The sequence below is a fragment of the Labeo rohita genome, chromosome 12 (genome assembly GCF_022985175.1).
Source record: "Labeo rohita strain BAU-BD-2019 chromosome 12, IGBB_LRoh.1.0, whole genome shotgun sequence".
NCBI lineage: Eukaryota > Metazoa > Chordata > Actinopteri > Cypriniformes > Cyprinidae > Labeo > Labeo rohita.
In genome coordinates, this window is record NC_066880.1 from 25,567,314 (window position 1) to 25,586,650 (window position 19,337).

General features: G+C 33.5%; 1 protein-coding gene across 2 annotated transcripts in view; it reads left to right on the forward strand.

Annotated features, from left to right (window-relative positions):
- pcdh15b (protocadherin-related 15b) overlaps positions 1–19,337 on the forward strand; it is a 245,671-nt gene that overhangs the window by 82,358 nt on the left and 143,976 nt on the right. For both annotated transcript variants that reach the window (XM_051124508.1, XM_051124507.1), the window contains exons 10-12: positions 4,221–4,329; positions 4,869–4,981; positions 16,511–16,717. In XM_051124508.1, the coding sequence (XP_050980465.1) occupies positions 4,221–4,329; positions 4,869–4,981; positions 16,511–16,717 (429 nt within the window). The remainder of the gene's footprint in view (positions 1–4,220; positions 4,330–4,868; positions 4,982–16,510; positions 16,718–19,337) is intronic.

A 19,337-nucleotide genomic window follows, 5' to 3' on the forward strand; every position in this document is an offset into this window, starting at 1 on the left:
GAGCTCGCTGAGCGCGACAGTTTGAATTTTGGTCCGAGGGGATAAACAGTCCGTGTGGCGCGATTCAAAGGAGTTTCGCTATTGCGTTCCGCTTTTGCCACATAAAAATAATGTTGAACATTTATTGAACTCTTCATATCGTTTTATCAAGGAAAATTATATCACGATAATTATCGTTATCGAATTATCGCCCAGCCCTACAATAAATGAAGCTAGAGATTACGGTTTATAAAGTTTTAAATGTAGCTATTTTTCTTTGCTACAAAATCTCAACAGCCATTCACTGCCATTATAAAGCTTGAAAGAGGACATTTTTAGTATAACTCCAATATATAATCGTCTTAAAGAAGATAGTCGTATACACCTAGGACGGCTTGATGGTGAGTAAATCAAGGGATAATTTTCATTTTTGGGTGTTAAAATCAGAGTCAAAAATCTTAAAATCAGTCAAGTCGTATATGAATTGGTGACAATTTTTGTAAGGTAAGGTATCTTTTGCTCAAGTACAGTTTTCAGATACACTTTACACCACTGCTCTTAAACAATTATTGTCACAGTTTTAAACATAATGGCTTTCTTGTTTCGTGAGGGAGAAGCGGTAGAGTTGGCGATAGACATTGGCTTCCATAGTATGTAATGATTAATCAGAATGCCGTAACTGAATCTTCCAGTGAAAATGACCGACTTCTTTCTGATGATGTATGTAGAACTTCTCCAATCATTTGGTCTGCTTAATCTCCACCCACAAGCTTTTGAGGGCCACGCCCACATCTCAACATCCAATCGACAAAAGACGCACAGAACTAAGTCCCACCCCTATATATTTTAGTTTTCTGTTAATCCATTACACTTGGATGTATGTCACGGAAGAAAGAATAAAAGATCTAAAGTTACTTCCGTTTTGTCGCGACTTTAAGCTTGTGTCAGGTATTTTTCTTGTCAGTGTTTATTTCAAGATCCTGCCACCCAAATGGACAAATGTTCTTTCAGAGAGTTTTGGAACAGCTGTGTTAAGGATTAGTTTCTCCTGTGCTTTGCTGACTTGCAGAGCAGCTTTTTTTTTTCTCCTGGCAGCTTCATTTTCACCCGTGCATCTCTGAGTTCACCCACGCCACTCACTGTAACACTGTCATTTTCCAGAGGCGGCTTGAATTATAGATGAGCATATTTACTGACTGGTGATATTATGGCGGAGACAGAGAGAGAGGCAGGGGGAGATTTACTTATCCCGCAGGCTCAGGAAATGTGGAAGACGGGTCTCTGGAGCTCATAAATGAGAGAGGGGAAATGTGGCCCTGAATTCTGCGGACAAACATCTGCAGCTCATTTGCAGCAAGTGACAGGAATGTTGATGCAGCTTCTCACATGTGATCATTGTGTTGTCGCTTTGTTCCCTGATAAATTTATGTGGCGTGGATCTCCCCTCGCCATCTGCTTCCTTCTAAATTTGCAAGTACGTTGCACATATTGCATTGACGTAATCTGACAGTGCGAAAATGCCTTTATTGCTATTGTGCCATGGCAGATTAATACGGTGTCATTATTGTTTATTTTGTGTCATTCCTTTTTATCTTGTTTTCTAGCATAAATTAGTCAAAGTGTACAAAGTCTACATGCTTTGTGTGTTAAGTGTCTAAATACTTTTATCTTTTATTGCTTATTATTACTGGAGACATGACGCATGGGTAACTCTTTAAAAGGACAAGATTCTTGAAAAGAAAACGTGAAGTCATAATCTTGGCATAATCCTTTTAGTATTATTAGGTTTTATTTTTATTTTTATTTCTTTATTGATCAATAAAAAAATATAATGTAATGTAATATTTTATTTAGTATTTTATTGATATTATTTTAGGGAAAAATAACAGGAAATTATATCATAGTTCAAGTTATTAAAAAACACATTAAGAGAATGAAATTCTTGATAAGAAAATATAAAGCAGTTTGAAAAACATTATGATTTTTTTTATTTGCTACTCAGTTGACATTGAATTACTACTTCTATGAAAGCTCGTTTCCACTACTGAATAAAAAATGTAAAAAAGGCTATTGTGCCTTTTTATCTCACAGTCCTTTTTTTTTTTACAGAATTGTGTATAAACTAAACAGATATAAACTCACAGTTGCGAATTCTAAAGTCTAAAGACTTTTTTATGTGAAATCTCGCAATTTTGACTTTTTTCTCACAAATGCAAGTTTGTATCTCACAATTCAGACTTTTTTCTCAGAATTGTGAAATATAAACTCGCAATTGCGAGTTATAAAGTCCATTGTTAAGAGGGAAAAAAGACTGATATGTTCTCTGAATTGCCGTGTTTTTTTTTTAATCCTACATTTCTGACTTAATTCCCATTTGCATGTAATAAAGTCTGAATTGCGAGATATAAACTCGCAATTCTGAGAAATAGTCTCAATTATAACTTTATAACTCGCAATTGCGAGTTTATATTGCACAATTCTGAGAAAAAAGTCAGAATTGCAAGATGTAAACTCGCAATTGCAAAAAAAAGGCAGAATTGTGAGATATGAACTTGCAATTTTGTCTTTTTCTCACAATTCTGACTTTTTTCCTCAAAAACACGAGTTTGTATCTTGCAATTCTGACTTTTTTTTCGCAGTTCGAACTTTTGTTCTTAGAATTATAAACTCACTTCTGAATTGTCTGTATTGCAAGTTTATATATAATGCCCAATTGTGTGTTATAAGGTCTGAATTGCAAGATATAAACTTAAAGTTGCAATTCTGACTTAACTCGCAATTGCGAGCTTATATTGGACAATTTTAAGAAAAAAGTCAGAAATGCAAGTTTGTATGGCACAGTTCTGAGGAAAAAGCCAGAATTGTGAGTTTATGTTGAACAATTCTGAAAAAAAAAAGTCAGAATTGCAGGTTTGTATGGTGTAATTCTGCAAAAAAAAAAAAAAAAGTCAGAATTGTGAGTTTGTATCTCGCAATTCTGACTTTTTTTTCTCACAATCAAGAGTTCATAATTGTGAGATAAAAAGTTGTAATGACCTTTTTTTATTTTATATTTTCTGTTCAGTAGCGGGCTTCCATACAATTCACACTACAGCGGGTGAAATAAGTATTGAATTATTGATATATATATATATATATATATATATATATAATTTTTCCTGGTAATATATTTCTAAAGGTGCTGTTGACATGAAATTTTCACCAGATGTCTATAACAACCCAAGCAATCCATACATACAAATAAAACAAAACACATTTTTCAGAAATAAAGAAATGTATGTGTGAAATGAAGAAATTAAGTTAATGTATGTGTAATAAAATCGAATGACACAGGGAAAAAATATTGAACTACTGAAATGTATTTAATACTTTATACAAAAGCCTTTGTTGTTAATGACAGCTTCAAAATAGAGAAACTAGTTGCATGCATTGCTCAGGTGTGATTTTGGCCCATTCTTCCACATGAGGCATCCTCTATGAACTCTGATCTTTAGTTTTTATTTTCTATTGGATTCAAGTCAGGTGATTGGCTGGGCCATTCTGGGAGCTTTCTTTTCTTTTTCTAAAACCAATTGAGAGTTTCCTTGGCTGTGTTTGGGATCCCTGTCTTGCTGAAATGTCCACCCTTGTTTTATCTTCTTCATCCTGGTACTGTAGGTGTTGGGACTGGACCAGCTAATATTAATTTCCACTGACAAGTGGCAGGATTGCTTTTTAATTACTGATAGATTTTAGCTTTCTTCATGTGTTGAATACTTTTTCCCTGTGTCATTCCATTTTTTACACATAACTTAATTTCTAAACTTTTGTTTACTTTGCATGTATAGATTACTTGGGTTGTTACCGACATCTGGTGAAAATTTTCAAGTCAACAGCACCTTTAGAAATATATTTACTGAGAAAAATGGTGACGTGTTAAATACTTATTTTACCCACTGTATGTGCGAGGACATAAATAAATAAATAAAGAATACTTTTACCCTTGAAAAATATTTTAAAAAGGAAAATACATTTGAAATAATTCAATTAAATAATGTGTACACTCAGATGTATTCAACGTTTAAGAAAGATATTTCAGAACTTTTTACCTGATGTTTATCAGTCATGACTTTTTACACAGTTGTTGTTTTTTCAAGTTTTTCAAAACCAACATGAATACTAAGTGAGCATTTTTAGAGTGTTTTTTTTTTTTCCCTCTCAGTGTAAATAATGCAAGAATCTTCTCCATGTCTCTTTTCCAGAGCCGAGTAAACCCTGTCAATGTGACTCCTCCCATTCAAGCTGTGGATCAAGACAGAAACATCCAGCCTCCGTCAGACCGCCCGGGAATCCTGCACTCCATTCTCATCGGTAAGTCTCCGTCAGGCTCTCTGTACTCTATATTGAGTCGCTACTGGCATACAAGGCCTCACTGTGCAGGAAACAGTGGTATTCCAGGAGAGGCAGAGCAGAGCGGCGGGTCGGAAATTCAGCGGGAGTCAAATGCATTTATGCCGCGGGCAAGGTGCGCCCACCCACTGTGCTTTGAGATGAAACCTGGAAGCGGAGCAGCGGGCTCAGGGAACCACGCTGCTTGCGACCTGAGCCGGGGAACTAAAGTGCACTGCCGGAATGGTTAGACCTCCAGTCAGGGATATGTCAGAACATATTGTAGGCCACGGCCGTGCGGTTCAATATGACAGCAGCCTCATGCTTTTAACTATCAACAAAGCACTCGATATTGTGTGCCGCTATTTATAGAGGAAGTGCATTAGTAGGTTTATTTTGCCTTTCTGTTTGAAGTATGGCTATGAAAATGAATATGCTACTGTGTATGTCTCAAAATCATGGTGCCCAAGTCGTTTATCTTATGCATCCCTTCATTTCTCCTCAACCTTCTGTTCTTGTAGGGAAACCTGCGTCATATGCAGAGTATTTCTCCTTGAATCGGACCACAGCTGAGCTTCAGCTCCTGAAACCCATCAGCAGGGAACAGTACCAGCATTTCGACTTGGTAATCAAGGTAATAACGACAACATCAGCAACAAAATGATTGCTGTTATAAATGAACGAATGAATGAATGCCTGGAAAATCACTAACGTCAAACATAAGGAAATTAAAAAAAAAAAAAAAAAAAAAAAAAATGTTTAAAATGATGTTAAACATCAAGAAATTATTAAAAAGAAATAAAATCTCATAAATTTAGAACAAATTCCTAAATAAAAAAATAAATAAAAAAATCATAAAATTAAATGTCAAACATCAGGAAATTATACATACATACAAATAAAATAAAATAATAGTAATAAAATAAAATATAATAAAATGCAATAAAATCGAATGAATTGAATGAATGAATGAGTGAATGAATTATGACCCTATGCTTTTGTAATGATAGAACTGCTACTACTACTAAATTTAAGGAATATTTACCAGAAAAATAAAATAAAATAAACTGAAAAGAAATGAAATGGAATGGAATGAAATGAATGCATGCATGGAAAAAAATATATATATTTCTATATATATATATATATATATATATATATATATATATATAATATTGTCACACTTGCAATTCTGTCGGAAAATGCAACACTTCTCTCAGAAAATTATTCCCGTTGCAGATGTTTTGGTATTCACGTGCTTATTGTTTTTGTTTGCACTGCAACAACACAAAAAAACAGAGAAAAAGTCAAACTTGATAAAATTTCACACAGAACTCAAAAATGGACTGGACTAAATTATTGGCACCTTGTCAAAATTGTAAGAAATAATTGCTTTTCAAGGACATGATGCTCCTGTAATTTGTATTTAGACACACCTGTGGCAAGTAACAGGTGTGGGCAATATAGTAATCACACTTGCAACCAGGAGTGTAAAGAGTTGTCTGTGGATTTGAGAGAAAAACTTGTGGAAAAACATGGACAATCTCAGGATACAAGTCCATCTCCAGAGATCTTAATGTTCCTTTGTCCACTGTGCGCAATATCATCAAGAGGGTTACAGCCCATGGCACTGTAGCTAACCTCCCTAGACAGGGACGGAATAGCAGCATTAATGAAAAATTACAACGAAGGATTGTTCGAATGGTGGATCAAGAACCCTGATTAACTTCCAAACAAATTCAAGCTGATCTGCAGACACAGGGTACAACAGTGTCAGCTCACACTATCCGTTGCCGTCTGAATAAAAAGGGACACTACAGTAGGAGACCCAGGAGGACACTACTGCATAAAAAAAGCAAGACTGGAGTTTGCCAAAACTTATGTGACAAAACCACAATCCTTCTGGGTGAATGTACTGTGGACAGATGAGACAAAAGTAGAGCTTTTTGGTAAAGGACATCATGGCACTGTTTACAGAAAAAGAAATGAGGCCTTCAAAGAAAAGGACACAGTCCCTACAGTCAAACATGGTGGAGGTTAAAAGATGTTTTGGGGTTGCTTTGCTGCTTCTGGCACTGGATGCCTTGACTGTGTGAACGGTATCATGAAATCTGATGATTACCAAAGAATTTTGGGGCACAACGTCAGTGGCCAGTGTCAGAAAGCTGTGTCTCCAACAGAGGTCATGGGTCTTTCAGCAGGACAATGACCAGAAACACACTTCAGAAAGCACTTAGAAATGGTTACAAACAAAGCACTGGAGAGTTCTGAGCAATGAGTGCCAGCAATGAGTCCAGATCTGAATCCCATAGAACACCTGTGGAGAGATCTCAAACCAGCAGTTGGGAGAAGGCATCCTTCAAATCTGAATGACCTGGAGCAGTTTGCAAAAGAAGAGTGGTCCAAAATTCCAGTAGAGAGGTGTAAGAAACTCATTCATGGTTACAGGAAGTGATTGATTTCAGTTATTTTTTCCAAAGGGGGTGCTACCAAATATTAAGTTAAGGGTGCCAATAATTTTGTCCAGTGCATTTTTTGGGGTTCTGTGTGGAATTGAATCAGATTTTACTTTTTTTCACAGTTGTTGTGTTGTTCCAATGCTAACCAAAAAATATAAACATGTAAGTACCAAAACATTTGCAACTGCAACAATTTTCTGAGAGAAGGGTTGCGTTTTCTGACGGATATTTTTGGCAATATAATTCATATGGGCTTAATATTTCATTTTTAATTACAATTTTTTAATTACAAATGTAAACTTGTAATACATTGCTGTTAAATTGATTTCATGTGATTTCAATTAATTAGACATGCTTTTTGATCAATATTTCTTAATTTAACCATTAAAATGGAGTCTACACAATTGAAAAAAAAAAAAAAAAAAAAAAAACGGAATCCAGAAAAATGGAATGAACTGAATTTGGAAAAAAATAAAATGGAATTTGGGGAAACAATCATAGGGCCCTAATGAATAAATAAATGAATGAATGAATGAATGTATAGAAGCTCAGAGATATATATAAAGCATCAATATTAGTCATGGAAAAATCATGAACATTTATTGGTTAAAAAGTTTGGGTACATGGCAAGAATGGCAAAGTTAAATTGTAATATGATAGCAATAACTGATATGATTCCCATCATTGTGAACTATTTTAATGTTCAAAATCTTTCCAGTATTTTAAGTCATATATGACAGGGGTGTGAAAATGTACTGCATGCTATGAATGACTCAGATCCCAAAGGGGAAAATGTGGAATTGAGCCAAGCGTTATGAGTGTAGAAACTGAACGTCACGGTCTAGAATGTTAGTTTATGCAGGTACAGGGTGATGATCCGTAAAGAACACTGTACATGCCATCGGCCGTTTCACAGTGGGAAGCATGAGGTGGACATGGACTGGGTGTTGACCCCCGTAGCTCTTTTCAGGATCAAAGAGAACAAGACTAGCTGCATACAGCAATACCACTACACCTTCATGAATGTGAATCGATTCAATTCTAATTGACTACATGAATAATCCTGACGATATTTACTCACTCTCAAGTCATTCCAAACCCACATTTTCAGACTTACATTATCTATTGGTCGGTGCATCACACGGAATGTAGAAGAATGTAGTACACTAGTCATATGCAGAATTTTCATGATATTTTCATGCTGATTTTATGTCTTTTTTTGGAGTGTTCAGCCCCTGGCTACTGCCTGTTTTTAGTGTGTGGAAAAGAGAAGCGTGAACTTTGTGTTTCAAAGTCAAAAGACATTCTTATAGGTTTGAAACAGTGTGAGGGTGAGTAAATGATGACAGAATTTGTGTTTCTGGATAAAGTAATTCAGGTTTTGTTCTTTGTGTTGCTATTTCTGACACTCTTTGCCTTCTAGTCCTATTTAAAGTGTCTGCGTGTAGCAGGGTTTATTTGGAATGAAAATGAGTAGAATATACAGAGGAAACATTTCCCCTGACTGCTCAAGCCAAACTAACTCTTGTCACAATGGCAGTTACAGAATATATATTTGGCTGTTAGACCTTTTCCATTATGTAAAAACAAGCAGGAGTTTAAGATGTACGATTAATCCGCAATGAAACCACACACCGTACACTGAGCTGAAAACCAGATAAAGAATATGTACACCATTCTCTATATGTAAAGCTGACATGAATCAAAATTTACCCTATTTATTTTCTTGAATCGATCGATTGTACAATAATAAGTTTTATTTTATTTTATTTTATTTTATTTTACTTTTTGTTTTGTTTTATTTTATTGAAGCACTCAGAACAGTTTGCACCTTGAAACATGAACAGAAGAAATCCAAAAATCATATCACAGTTTTATTTTATTTTTTATATTTCATTTCATTTTATTTTATTTTATTTTTTATTTTATTTTGTTATTTTATTGAAGCACTCAGAACAGTTTGCACCTTGAAACATGAACAGAAGGAATCCAAAAATCACATCACAGTTTTTATTTTATTTTATTTTATTATTTTATTTTATTTTATTTTATTTTATTTTATTTTATTTTATTTTATTTTATTTTATTTTATTTTATTTTATTTTATTTTATTTTATTTTATTTTATTTTATTTTATTTTATTTTATTTAAGCACTCAGAACAGTTTGCACCTTGAAACATGAACAGAAGAAATCCAAAAATCATATCACAGTTTTATTTCATTTTTTTATATTTCATTTCATTTTATTTTATTTTATTTTTTATTTTATTTTGTTATTTTATTGAAGCACTCAGAACAGTTTGCACCTTGAAACATGAACAGAAGGAATCCAAAAATCATATCACGGTTTTGTTTTATTTTATTTTATTTTGTTTTATTTTATTTTATTTTATTTTATTTTATTTTATTTTATTTTATTTTGTTTTGTTTTGTTTTGTTTTGTTTTGTTTTATTTTATTGAAGCACTCAGAACAGTTTGCACCTTGAAACATGAACAGAAGAAATCCAAAAATCATATCACAGTTTTATTTTATTTTATTTTATTTTAGTTTAGTTTAGTTTAGTGTATTTTAGTTTAGTTTAGTTTAGTTTATTTTGTTATTTTATTGAAGCACTCAGAACAGTTTGCACCTTGAAACATGAACAGAAGAAATCCAAAAATCATATCACAGTTTTATTTTATTTTATTTTATTTTATTTTATTTTATTTTATTTTATTTTATTTTATTTTTATTTTAAGCACTCAGAACAGTTTATACCTTGAAACATGAACAGAAGAAATTAATAATAATGATAATAATAATAATAATAATAATTAATTAATTATGTACTTTAAACTATCACACTACTAAAAATGATCACAATATGATATTTTATATATATGATATTTGTATAAAAATATGATATTTTTATATTATATATGATATAATATATTTATATACAGACGACAAGAATAGTTGACAAAACAACTTTAATATGATTTTTGGATTTCTTCTGTTAATCTGTCAAGGTGCAAATTGTTCTGAGTGCTTTAAAAAAAAAAATAAAATAAAAAAATAAAATAAAATAAAATAAACAACAAATAATCATAATAATCACTGTCTCTAGAACATACATATTTTACTATGAAAGAAGTCAAAATAATTTTGTTTTTTTGTTTTTGTCACTTTGTTCTATGCTCTACTTTTTAATGTTCCCACGACCAAAATAAAATGTTATCTGGGTTGGATATATTCATGAATGTACTGTTGTCATACACAAGATCAAATGAGTGATATACCTCACACTGTATCACAGACTTCCAGGTACAGTAGTTTTGCCTCTGCAAATCATTGTAAGATCAGCAAAAAAGTAACTCTTAGTGTTTCCTAAGGGAATTTCAGTTGTAACACCACACAGATAAAATCAGTCCTATTGTGACAACAGCATGTCAGCCTGCCAGTCAAGATCTCAGTTTCAAAGCAAAAGCAGCAGGGCTGAGCCCCCGTTTGAGTCCCCTCAAAATCCAATCACGTAGTCCGTATGCTACCAGAATCCCAAAATTCATCCGTTTACACATCTGTCAACTACATTCTGTAATGCATCAGATATACAGTGGCCCCATAGAGTACGGACGCTTAAGCCACACTTACGAATGTCATTGCGTTAGATCAAATGCAAAATTTAAGCAACATGCCATTTTTATGTTTAGTATGTCACTCAACAGTCTGTGGGTGGAACCTGTGCATTCACCAGACTGAGACTAGTTTTATTGACAGAAGTATAATCTCTCTCTGTAGCTTTAATTATCTTTTTAATAATGTCTCGCAGTGAGCCAGAATACATCACACCACCAAAATGCATCACTTCATATTTTCATGCATTCCACAAAAATGCCTGCAAGGTTTCAATTTAAGCATGAGAGATAATCTAGCTGATGCAATACATTTCGTATTCTGATGAGTTACGTGTTTATCACACCGGATGCTGTATATTCATTCATATTTACAGTTCTGTCAAGTCTTGTTGACTTTCAGTCTGTCTTCCCTACCTTTAAATGCCACACTGAACTTGCCCTTCAGCCTAAATTGTAGCTGTCTATGTGCTGTCACACAGATGGCTAAAGCTGATTTTTCTCGGTTTCTAATGTGAGAGTGATGATATAGTCACACACATATTACAGCAGGACTGAATCATCTGTAGTCACGCTTGAGTAAGACAGCCAACAGCTTCTGGATTTTTTTCCATAGTCTTTTACTATTTATATATTTGTAAGTAAACTGCAACAAAACTGATGAAAAAGTATTAGTTATGCACATCATTACAAAAGTATTGCTCCACCGGCTTTTGAGCTATTGCAGAAAATAAGCTCTGTGACCAAAAAAAGAAAAGTTTACAAATGAATGCAACTTTTATCAATTTTGAAGCCCACGGCAGAAGTAAAAGCTAAACGTATATATTAAAAAAGTTAAACCACTGGTCACATGACTTGCATCACCAGCATTAAGCTTCCGACAGCTCTTTCAGTCTTTATTTAAAAGGCATTTTTCCCTAATAGGTATGAGTTTGCAAAACATGATTATAACCATAATGCAATAATGTGAAAGAGGACTAATCAGTGGATGAGTTTTCTAATTCAGTGTCCCCAGCAACCTCTGCAGTCCTATTTTTCAATTTTTTACTAATGCATTTAATGCTGTACAATAAAATATGAAAATGTCTTGAGCTTATGTTTATCAGAGATTTCATGCATTTAACCGAAAAACCATTTCAAAAAACCTATTGAATTTGGGATGATTTAATCAGAAGTGCTAAAATTAGTTTCCTGGTTTTGGCCTACAAAAATATCATCATCATCACAATCCCTGCAGAACTCTGTACTCTTCTCTTAATTTTGTCTAGTCCATGCTGTAAATTTGTTCATTTCATTGTAGAGTCTGCCTAGAGATAGTATTAGTAAATAATTTAACAATTCTGTTTCAGATTCCTTTGAGCAGTTCTGGTTCATTGGTTGCATTAATCACCCTTTTAGGAATACATATTTGTGACCCTGGAGACACAAAACCAGCACGGGTTTATTTGTAGCAATAGCCAAAAATGCATTGTATGGGTCAAAATTATAGATTTGTCTTTTATGCCAAAAAAATCATGTTCCATGAAGATATTTTGTAAATTTCCTACCGTAAATATATCAAAACTTAATTTCTGATTAGTAATATGCATTGCTAAGAACTTCATTTGGACAAATTTTAAAGTGATTTTCTCTTTTTTTTTTTGCACCCTCAGATTCCAGATTTTCAAATAGTTGTATCCTATCCTAATCTCAATTTCAAAAAATTTACCTTTATGGCTGGTTTTGTGGTCTACATGAGCAACCGCAGCTAACTAAACTGATTTAAGTTTATTCCAAAACTGATTAAGTTTATTAAAAAGCTACTTCTTTAAAAGTAACCAACAGTATAGCAGTGTTAATAGCAGAACGGATTTAACTTTCACAGCTGATAAAAGCTGTATGCGTTTGATTCATTAAAAAAAAGAACGGACTCATTAGAGTCATTTGTGTTGTAATCAAACTATACTAATTGTACTGTTTTGTAAAGTAGAATCAGTAGTGATCTTGTGTCACTGTTAAAGAAATTTTGCAGAAAACATTGTCAGAGTATTTTAATGTGGTATTCAGTCAACTTTATAAAGGGTGGAATACACATAATGTGAACAATGAATCAGAAACTGAACTGATTAAACTTTCATGTCTTTGATTCATTAAAAAGCATTTACTAGCAGTGTTGTGCTGCTATTGAATACATATTACAGGAAACATTGTAAAAGTATTTTTGAAGTACATTATTCTGCATTAGAAAAGAATACATGTAATATGAACGAGTCAGTAACTAAACTGATCTAATTGATCTCTCCACAATTATTAAATGCTGTATGTCTTAATTACATAAAAAGAACTGCCTCATTTGAGTCATTTGAGTTGTAATCAGACTACACTGATCGTACTGTCTGTTTTGTGCAGTATAGAAGTGTTAATAGCAGTGTTGAGCTTTTCTTGAATAAATAATGCAGCAAATACTGTCAGAGTATTTCAGTATACTTAAAGTATGGAATACACATACAGTAATATGAACGAATATGAGTGAGCAACTGAACTGATTTAACAGTTAATAAAAATCTGTGTTTGATTCATTAAAGAAGAACCGACTCATTAGAGTCATTTGTGTTTATATATTTGTCAGTAAACTGGCAAACTACACTGATTGTTCTGTCTGTTTTTTAAAGTAGATTCAGTAGTAATCTTGTGCCACGGTTGAAATAATATTGAAGAAAACATTGTCAGAGTATTTTAATGTGGTATTCTGTAGGGGTGTAAGAAAATATCGATACACGTGTTTATCGCGATATTTTGTTTGGTAATACTGTATCGATTCTTAAAAATGGAAGATCGATATTTAAAAAAAAAAATCATATAAGATTCATGACACTTGCTTCGTTTTGAGCGTATATCCTGACTGCTAGATTGCAGTCTTCTTATCTTTGAACTTAAACAGTGACAGGAAGTACTAGCATATGGGCACGCCACTAATGTTAGCGTTAATGGAGGAAAGAATAGTTCCTGCTCCCGCCTCTGTTTAAAGTGTGGCGTCATTTCGGCTTTTGAGGTAATGTTCGCTCTAGGACGCGGCAAGCAGCGGAACCGCCGCTCAACCACCACCCGTCTGTGCAGCAGAAGAGCCCCGTGCAGCCAAGGCGGCGCCCGCACCGCGGTTCCGCATCCCGCAAAAAGTGCGGGTGTGGTAGCCCCACGGCTGCTAGCTGCTTTCTCTCGTGGTGGGGCTGTTTTGTGCAGTTGAGGTGGTGTTCGCGTCGCGGTCCCGGCGATTCCACGAGGAGCATAATTACAAACTGAAAAACTTGCGAAATTCTTAGAACAAAAAGGTTCTCAGAATGTCCAATATCTGTATTTATTTTATAGTTTTACAATTCTTTTGTTTTCTTTAGGAATCCTGAAAGCACTTCATATTTTATTGATATTAAGCAGATGTAATTCTTGAGTTCAGATCAAAATGATCTGACATGATTACATTTGTAAACTTAAATTGTAATGCAGGGTCTAAAAATATATATGGTCTGTTTATAAAAGCTTACATTTTATACATTTAATAACTAAAGAATCTTGCAAGCACTTTATTTTACCCCTTTACTCGTACTGCACAAAAAGTGATTCAGTAACATTGAATGGTTTGCATTGGTGATGGGAAGTTCGGATCATTTTACCGACTCGGACCTTTGAGCTCGTTCAGCAAAATGAACGAATCTTTTTTCCGAGTCATTTTGTTTATTTCGTTCATTTTAGCAAAATATAATTAAAATGTTATCTGTTACCTCCCTAACACATCTACTGCTTACACAAACGTTGATCACACTTAAAACAAAACAAAACTATAATACTATAAGAAACAGAAAATATTGATTCATTGTTTACCTGGGTCTTTAGTCTATGATTCGCTCACCTCACCTCTTATCTGACAATTTTTCGGGTTTGAGTCGTTCGTTCATCACCTGACACCCCAATTAGCTAACCAACGCAGTCTGAGAATTGATTAGTTCATCTTTCGAGTCTTTGGGTTCGAGTCGTTTGTTCATCACGTGACAGCCCCATAAGGTGAACAAACGACTCTAAAAACCTGAAGGCTCGAAACAGGTGAACTAATTCCAGTACAGAACCTAATAGGATGTTGCGCATGCGCGACTGAACGAATGACTCCTCGAGATGACTTGCTCGTCCTGAGTCACATTAAAGTTTCGTTCAAAATGAACGAATCGTTCAAGAACGACCCATCACTAGTTTGCATACGGTGGTGTGTTCTTAATTACAGCTTTCCTAAAACTATTATTATCCTATTCATAAAATAAGAAATATCCCAATATATCGCCTCATATATAATATATCACAACATATCGTATTGCAACCCCTGTATCGTGATACGTATCATATTGCCAGATTCTTGGCAATACACAGCCCTAGCATTCAGTCAACTTTATAAAGTGTGGAATACATGTAATGTGAACAATGAATCAGTAATCGAACTAATTAAACTTTCACAGTTTATAAAACTGTATGTCTTTGATTCATTAAAAAGAACTGACTTATTATAGTCATTTGTGTTGTAAGACACTGATCGTGCTGTAGATTTATTAACAGTGTTGCACTGCCATTGAATAAATATTGCAGAAAAACATTGCCAAAGCATTTTTAAGTACGGTGTTTAATCTACGTTAGAAATGAATATATATTATATGAACAATGAGTCAGCAACTAAACTGATTTAACTTTTACAGTTCATAAAAAGCTGTGTTTGATTCATTAAAAAAGAACCGACTCATTAGAGTCATTTGTGTTTATGTATTTGTCAGTAAACTGGCAAACTACACTAATTGTTTTGTCTGTTTTGTAAAGTAGATTCAGTAGTGATCTTGTGCCACTGTTGAGGACATATTGCTGAAAACATTGTCAGAGAATTTTAGTGTGGTATTCAGCCAACTTTATAAAGCGTGCAATACACAATATGAACAATGAATCAGTAATCAAACTGATTAAATTTTCACATTTTATAAAACTGTATGTCTTTGATTCATTAAATAGAACTGACTTATTAGAGTCATTTGTGTTGTAAGACACTGATCGATATGATATGAACAACGAGTCAGCAACTAAACTGATCTAACTGATCTCTCCAGTTATTAAAAGCTGTCTTTGATTAATTAAAAATAACTCATTCAAGTTATTCATGTTGTAATCAGACTACACTGATCGTGCTGTCTGTTTTGTGCAGTATAGCAGTGCTATTAGCAGTGTTAAGCTGTTGTTGAATAAATAATGCAGTATGCAGAGAGTATTTCAGTATATTCAAAATACTTAAAGTGTGTAATACACATTATATGAACAAGGAGTCAGCAACTGAACTGATTCACCTTACACAGTTGATAAAAGCTGTATGTGTTTGATTCATTAAAAAAAGAACTGACTCAGAGTCATTTGTGTTGTAGTCAAAGTACAGTAATTGTCTGTTTTGTAATATCGCAGAAAACATTGTCAGAGTATTTTAGTGAGGTATTCAGTCAACTTTATACACATAATATGAACACTGAATTAGTAATTGAACTGATTCAACTTTTACGGTTATAAAATCGTTAAAAAGAACTGACTTATTAGAGCCATTAGTGTTGGAATCTGTATAATATAATATATAATAACTATAATAAATTTTGCAGGGAAAATTGTCAGTGTGTTAGTGCAGTATTCAGTCAACTTTAAAAAGCATGGAATTTTAACGGTACAGTACAGGATTTTCAGACATTATTTATTTATTTATTTATTACAGTAGTTTCACAAAGTCTTGTAAGTTAATGCCACTGTTGAGGTAGGTATTTGAGCAACAGTTACTCCACTAAATATTCAGGCGCTCGGAGCACTTGGGTGCATGCCAGACTCGGAGAGAATTAAGTTTAGGAATGACCTGAATTAATCAGCCATGGTCTTTATTTAATTTAGAGGGGCAAGTCTGTAGATAGTGTTAAGCCCTCGTATGCCCATCGAGGCTTATCGCATTGGCCTTCTTATATGTGCAGCATGCCGTAATCCAAAAAAAGATGTGTTTCACACCAGTATCCCATCTTAGAGTCAGAATCTCTCAACTCATGGCATTCTTTTCTCCAGGCAGAGCAGGATAACGGACACCCTCTTCCGGCGTTCGCTAATCTCCACATTGAGGTGCTTGATGAGAACAATCAGGCGCCGTATTTCCAGGTGGCCACTTATCATGGATTCATCTCGGAGTCTGCTCCGCTGGGCACAACTATCTCGAGCAATGCCAATCTCTCCACCCCCCTCGCCATTATCGCCCTGGATAACGACATCGAAGAGGTGAGGAGTCTCTCTTTCTGTGCTCGTGCTCAGACGGCAATCATTTTCACATATCCTGAGGGATGTGTGTGTGTGTATAGAATGTTCCTCTGAAGTTAACCAAAGCTCCTGCTCTATGGAGCATTTAGAAAAGCAAATTAAAATTGAAAACAGCAGCAGAGATATGGTCTCAGAGGCCGGCACTTAGAGACTTATTGGGGAGGCGCTTACGCTGCGCTAATGTTCTCCTGAGTGTTCTCTCTTTGCAATTACCTCTGCTTTATAGATTGCAAAGACAAAGTGCTTAGAACATAGCGAACTCTGATGAAACATTTCCTAGTTTAAAGAGACAGCGAAGCCAAAAATAAAAATTCTATCATTTAGTCACTCTCAAGTCATTCTAAATGGAACATAAAAGAAGATATTTTGAAGAATGTTCACGCTGCTCTTTTCCATGCCACGTCTCTCATAAACTGTTAAACTCATTGTAAGTTTGGAAGTAGTAATAATAAAAAATATTTATTTGATCAAAAATACAGTAAAAACAATAATATTGTGACATTTTATTATAAATAGTATAGAATTGTCTTTTGTAATACGTTTTAAAATTAAATTTATTCCTGTGATGCAAAGCTGAATTTTCAGCATCGTTACTCCAGTCTTCAATGTCACATCATCCTTCACAAATTATTCTAATATGCTTGGTGATTATTTTTATCAAATATAAAATGTGCTGGAATGGTTCTTATTATTTACAAAGATGAAAATAGATTTTTACATTTAATTAATTAATTAATTAATTTATTATTATTATTATTATTATTATTATTATTATTTTTGAAAACTACTTGAATTAATAGAAAGATTAAAAAAATTAATAACACTTTATTTTATGGTTTCTTAACTAGTTGCTTATTAACATGCATATTACTAGAATATTACCCATTTATTAGTACTAATTAAGCAGATATTAATGCCTTTTTCTACATGATCTTATTCTACATCCCTAATCCTACCCAATACCTAAACTACCTTACTAACTAGTAATAAGCAGCAAATTTGGAATTTAGTGATGGAAAAGTCATAGTTAATAGTGAATAAGTGTTCCCTATTCTAAAGTGTTAGCAAAAATGTATTTGAAATAAATATCGTTTGTAATATTTAATAATATTTATCACTGTAATTAATTTTTTTTTTAATATTTTGTGACATTAAAATATTATTTACTGTCACTTTTGATCAATTTAATGTGTACATGCTGAATTCAAATTTAATTTAATTTAATTTTATTTAATTTTATTTAATTTTATTTAATTTTATTTAATTTTATTTTATTTTATTTTATTTTATTTTATTTTACCCCCCAAAAGTAGCAGCGTGGACATTTTTGTCAAATATCTTCTTGTATGTTTCATGAAAGAAATAGTCATACGGAATTGGAATGGCATAAGGTTGAGTAAACGACGTCAGGATTTTAATTTATGGGTGAACTGTCTCTTTAATCCCATAAGTCTTAGAGATGGAAAACACTCTAATGTCAAGCATATGTTTTGTCTCCCATCTAAAGCTGTATCCCGGTGGCGTGCCTGTAGGTATTAATGAAATTAGTGAGAGATGTGTGAAGTGAAAAGCCATTGTTTGCCTTCGCTCTTTCTCATTTTTGCTGTGCTGTCTTATTGTATTGCTCAATTTGCTTAATGCTTTGCATGATTACCGCTCTGCGTCTTGTTTATTGATTTTCATTTACATTTTATGCAAACTCTCAATTGATCTGATGTATCTCATTCATTATTTGGTAAATGTAGAGGTCTGTGAAGTTGCAAACAACATGAGTGTTTAATATGATGTGTTCTTTGTGTGCTACTAAGTGTAATTGCAAAAATATTTTTTTTATATTTGTATTCAATTAATATTTGTTTATGTAGCATTGGACAGGTAGTGCTGCTTCTCTTTTGCACTGTTAACAAACTAGTGAGGGAAAGAGTAAACAGAGAAAATAGAAAAAAACATTATTTTACTGTTAAATAATATATAAAGTCATGTTAAACCATTCACAGCTGTTTTTTCCCACCATTTATGGTAATGTTGCTTATTAGATTAAATAATGTAGATATCACCAATTTCACTAATTTATTTTTAAAGCACATTCAAATGGGAAAAAGTAAACTCATAAGAATAAGAAGGACATATCGCTTTAAATCAGGACAGCATCAGTGCTACTAAGTTTAATGAGAAGTGCTGCAGTAACATAAATAAAATATATTTACTACAGATAAACTGTTTCCTTAAATAAGGAAATGCATTGAAAACGTATGCACTACATTTTGCAGTTAATACTCACACACAGACACATAAGTGCTATACATTTTTCAAGAGGTCAGCAGTAGTGTGTGCACCCACATAATGCACAGTGTGGCATGAAAAATGTATGTACTGCAAGGGCATAATGGCTGATTTAATAGTCTCCATAGGTTGTAGCACTGGAAGAATTTCAGCAGGAATAAACTGCAAACAACTCCTATAGATAATGGTTGGTGGGAATGAGAGCACCATGTGAAATATCAGCATTTATATGGATGGAAAGGCCATTCCTAGTGTGATCTGTATATCTGTCTAGCTATCTGTCTGTCTGTCTGTCTAT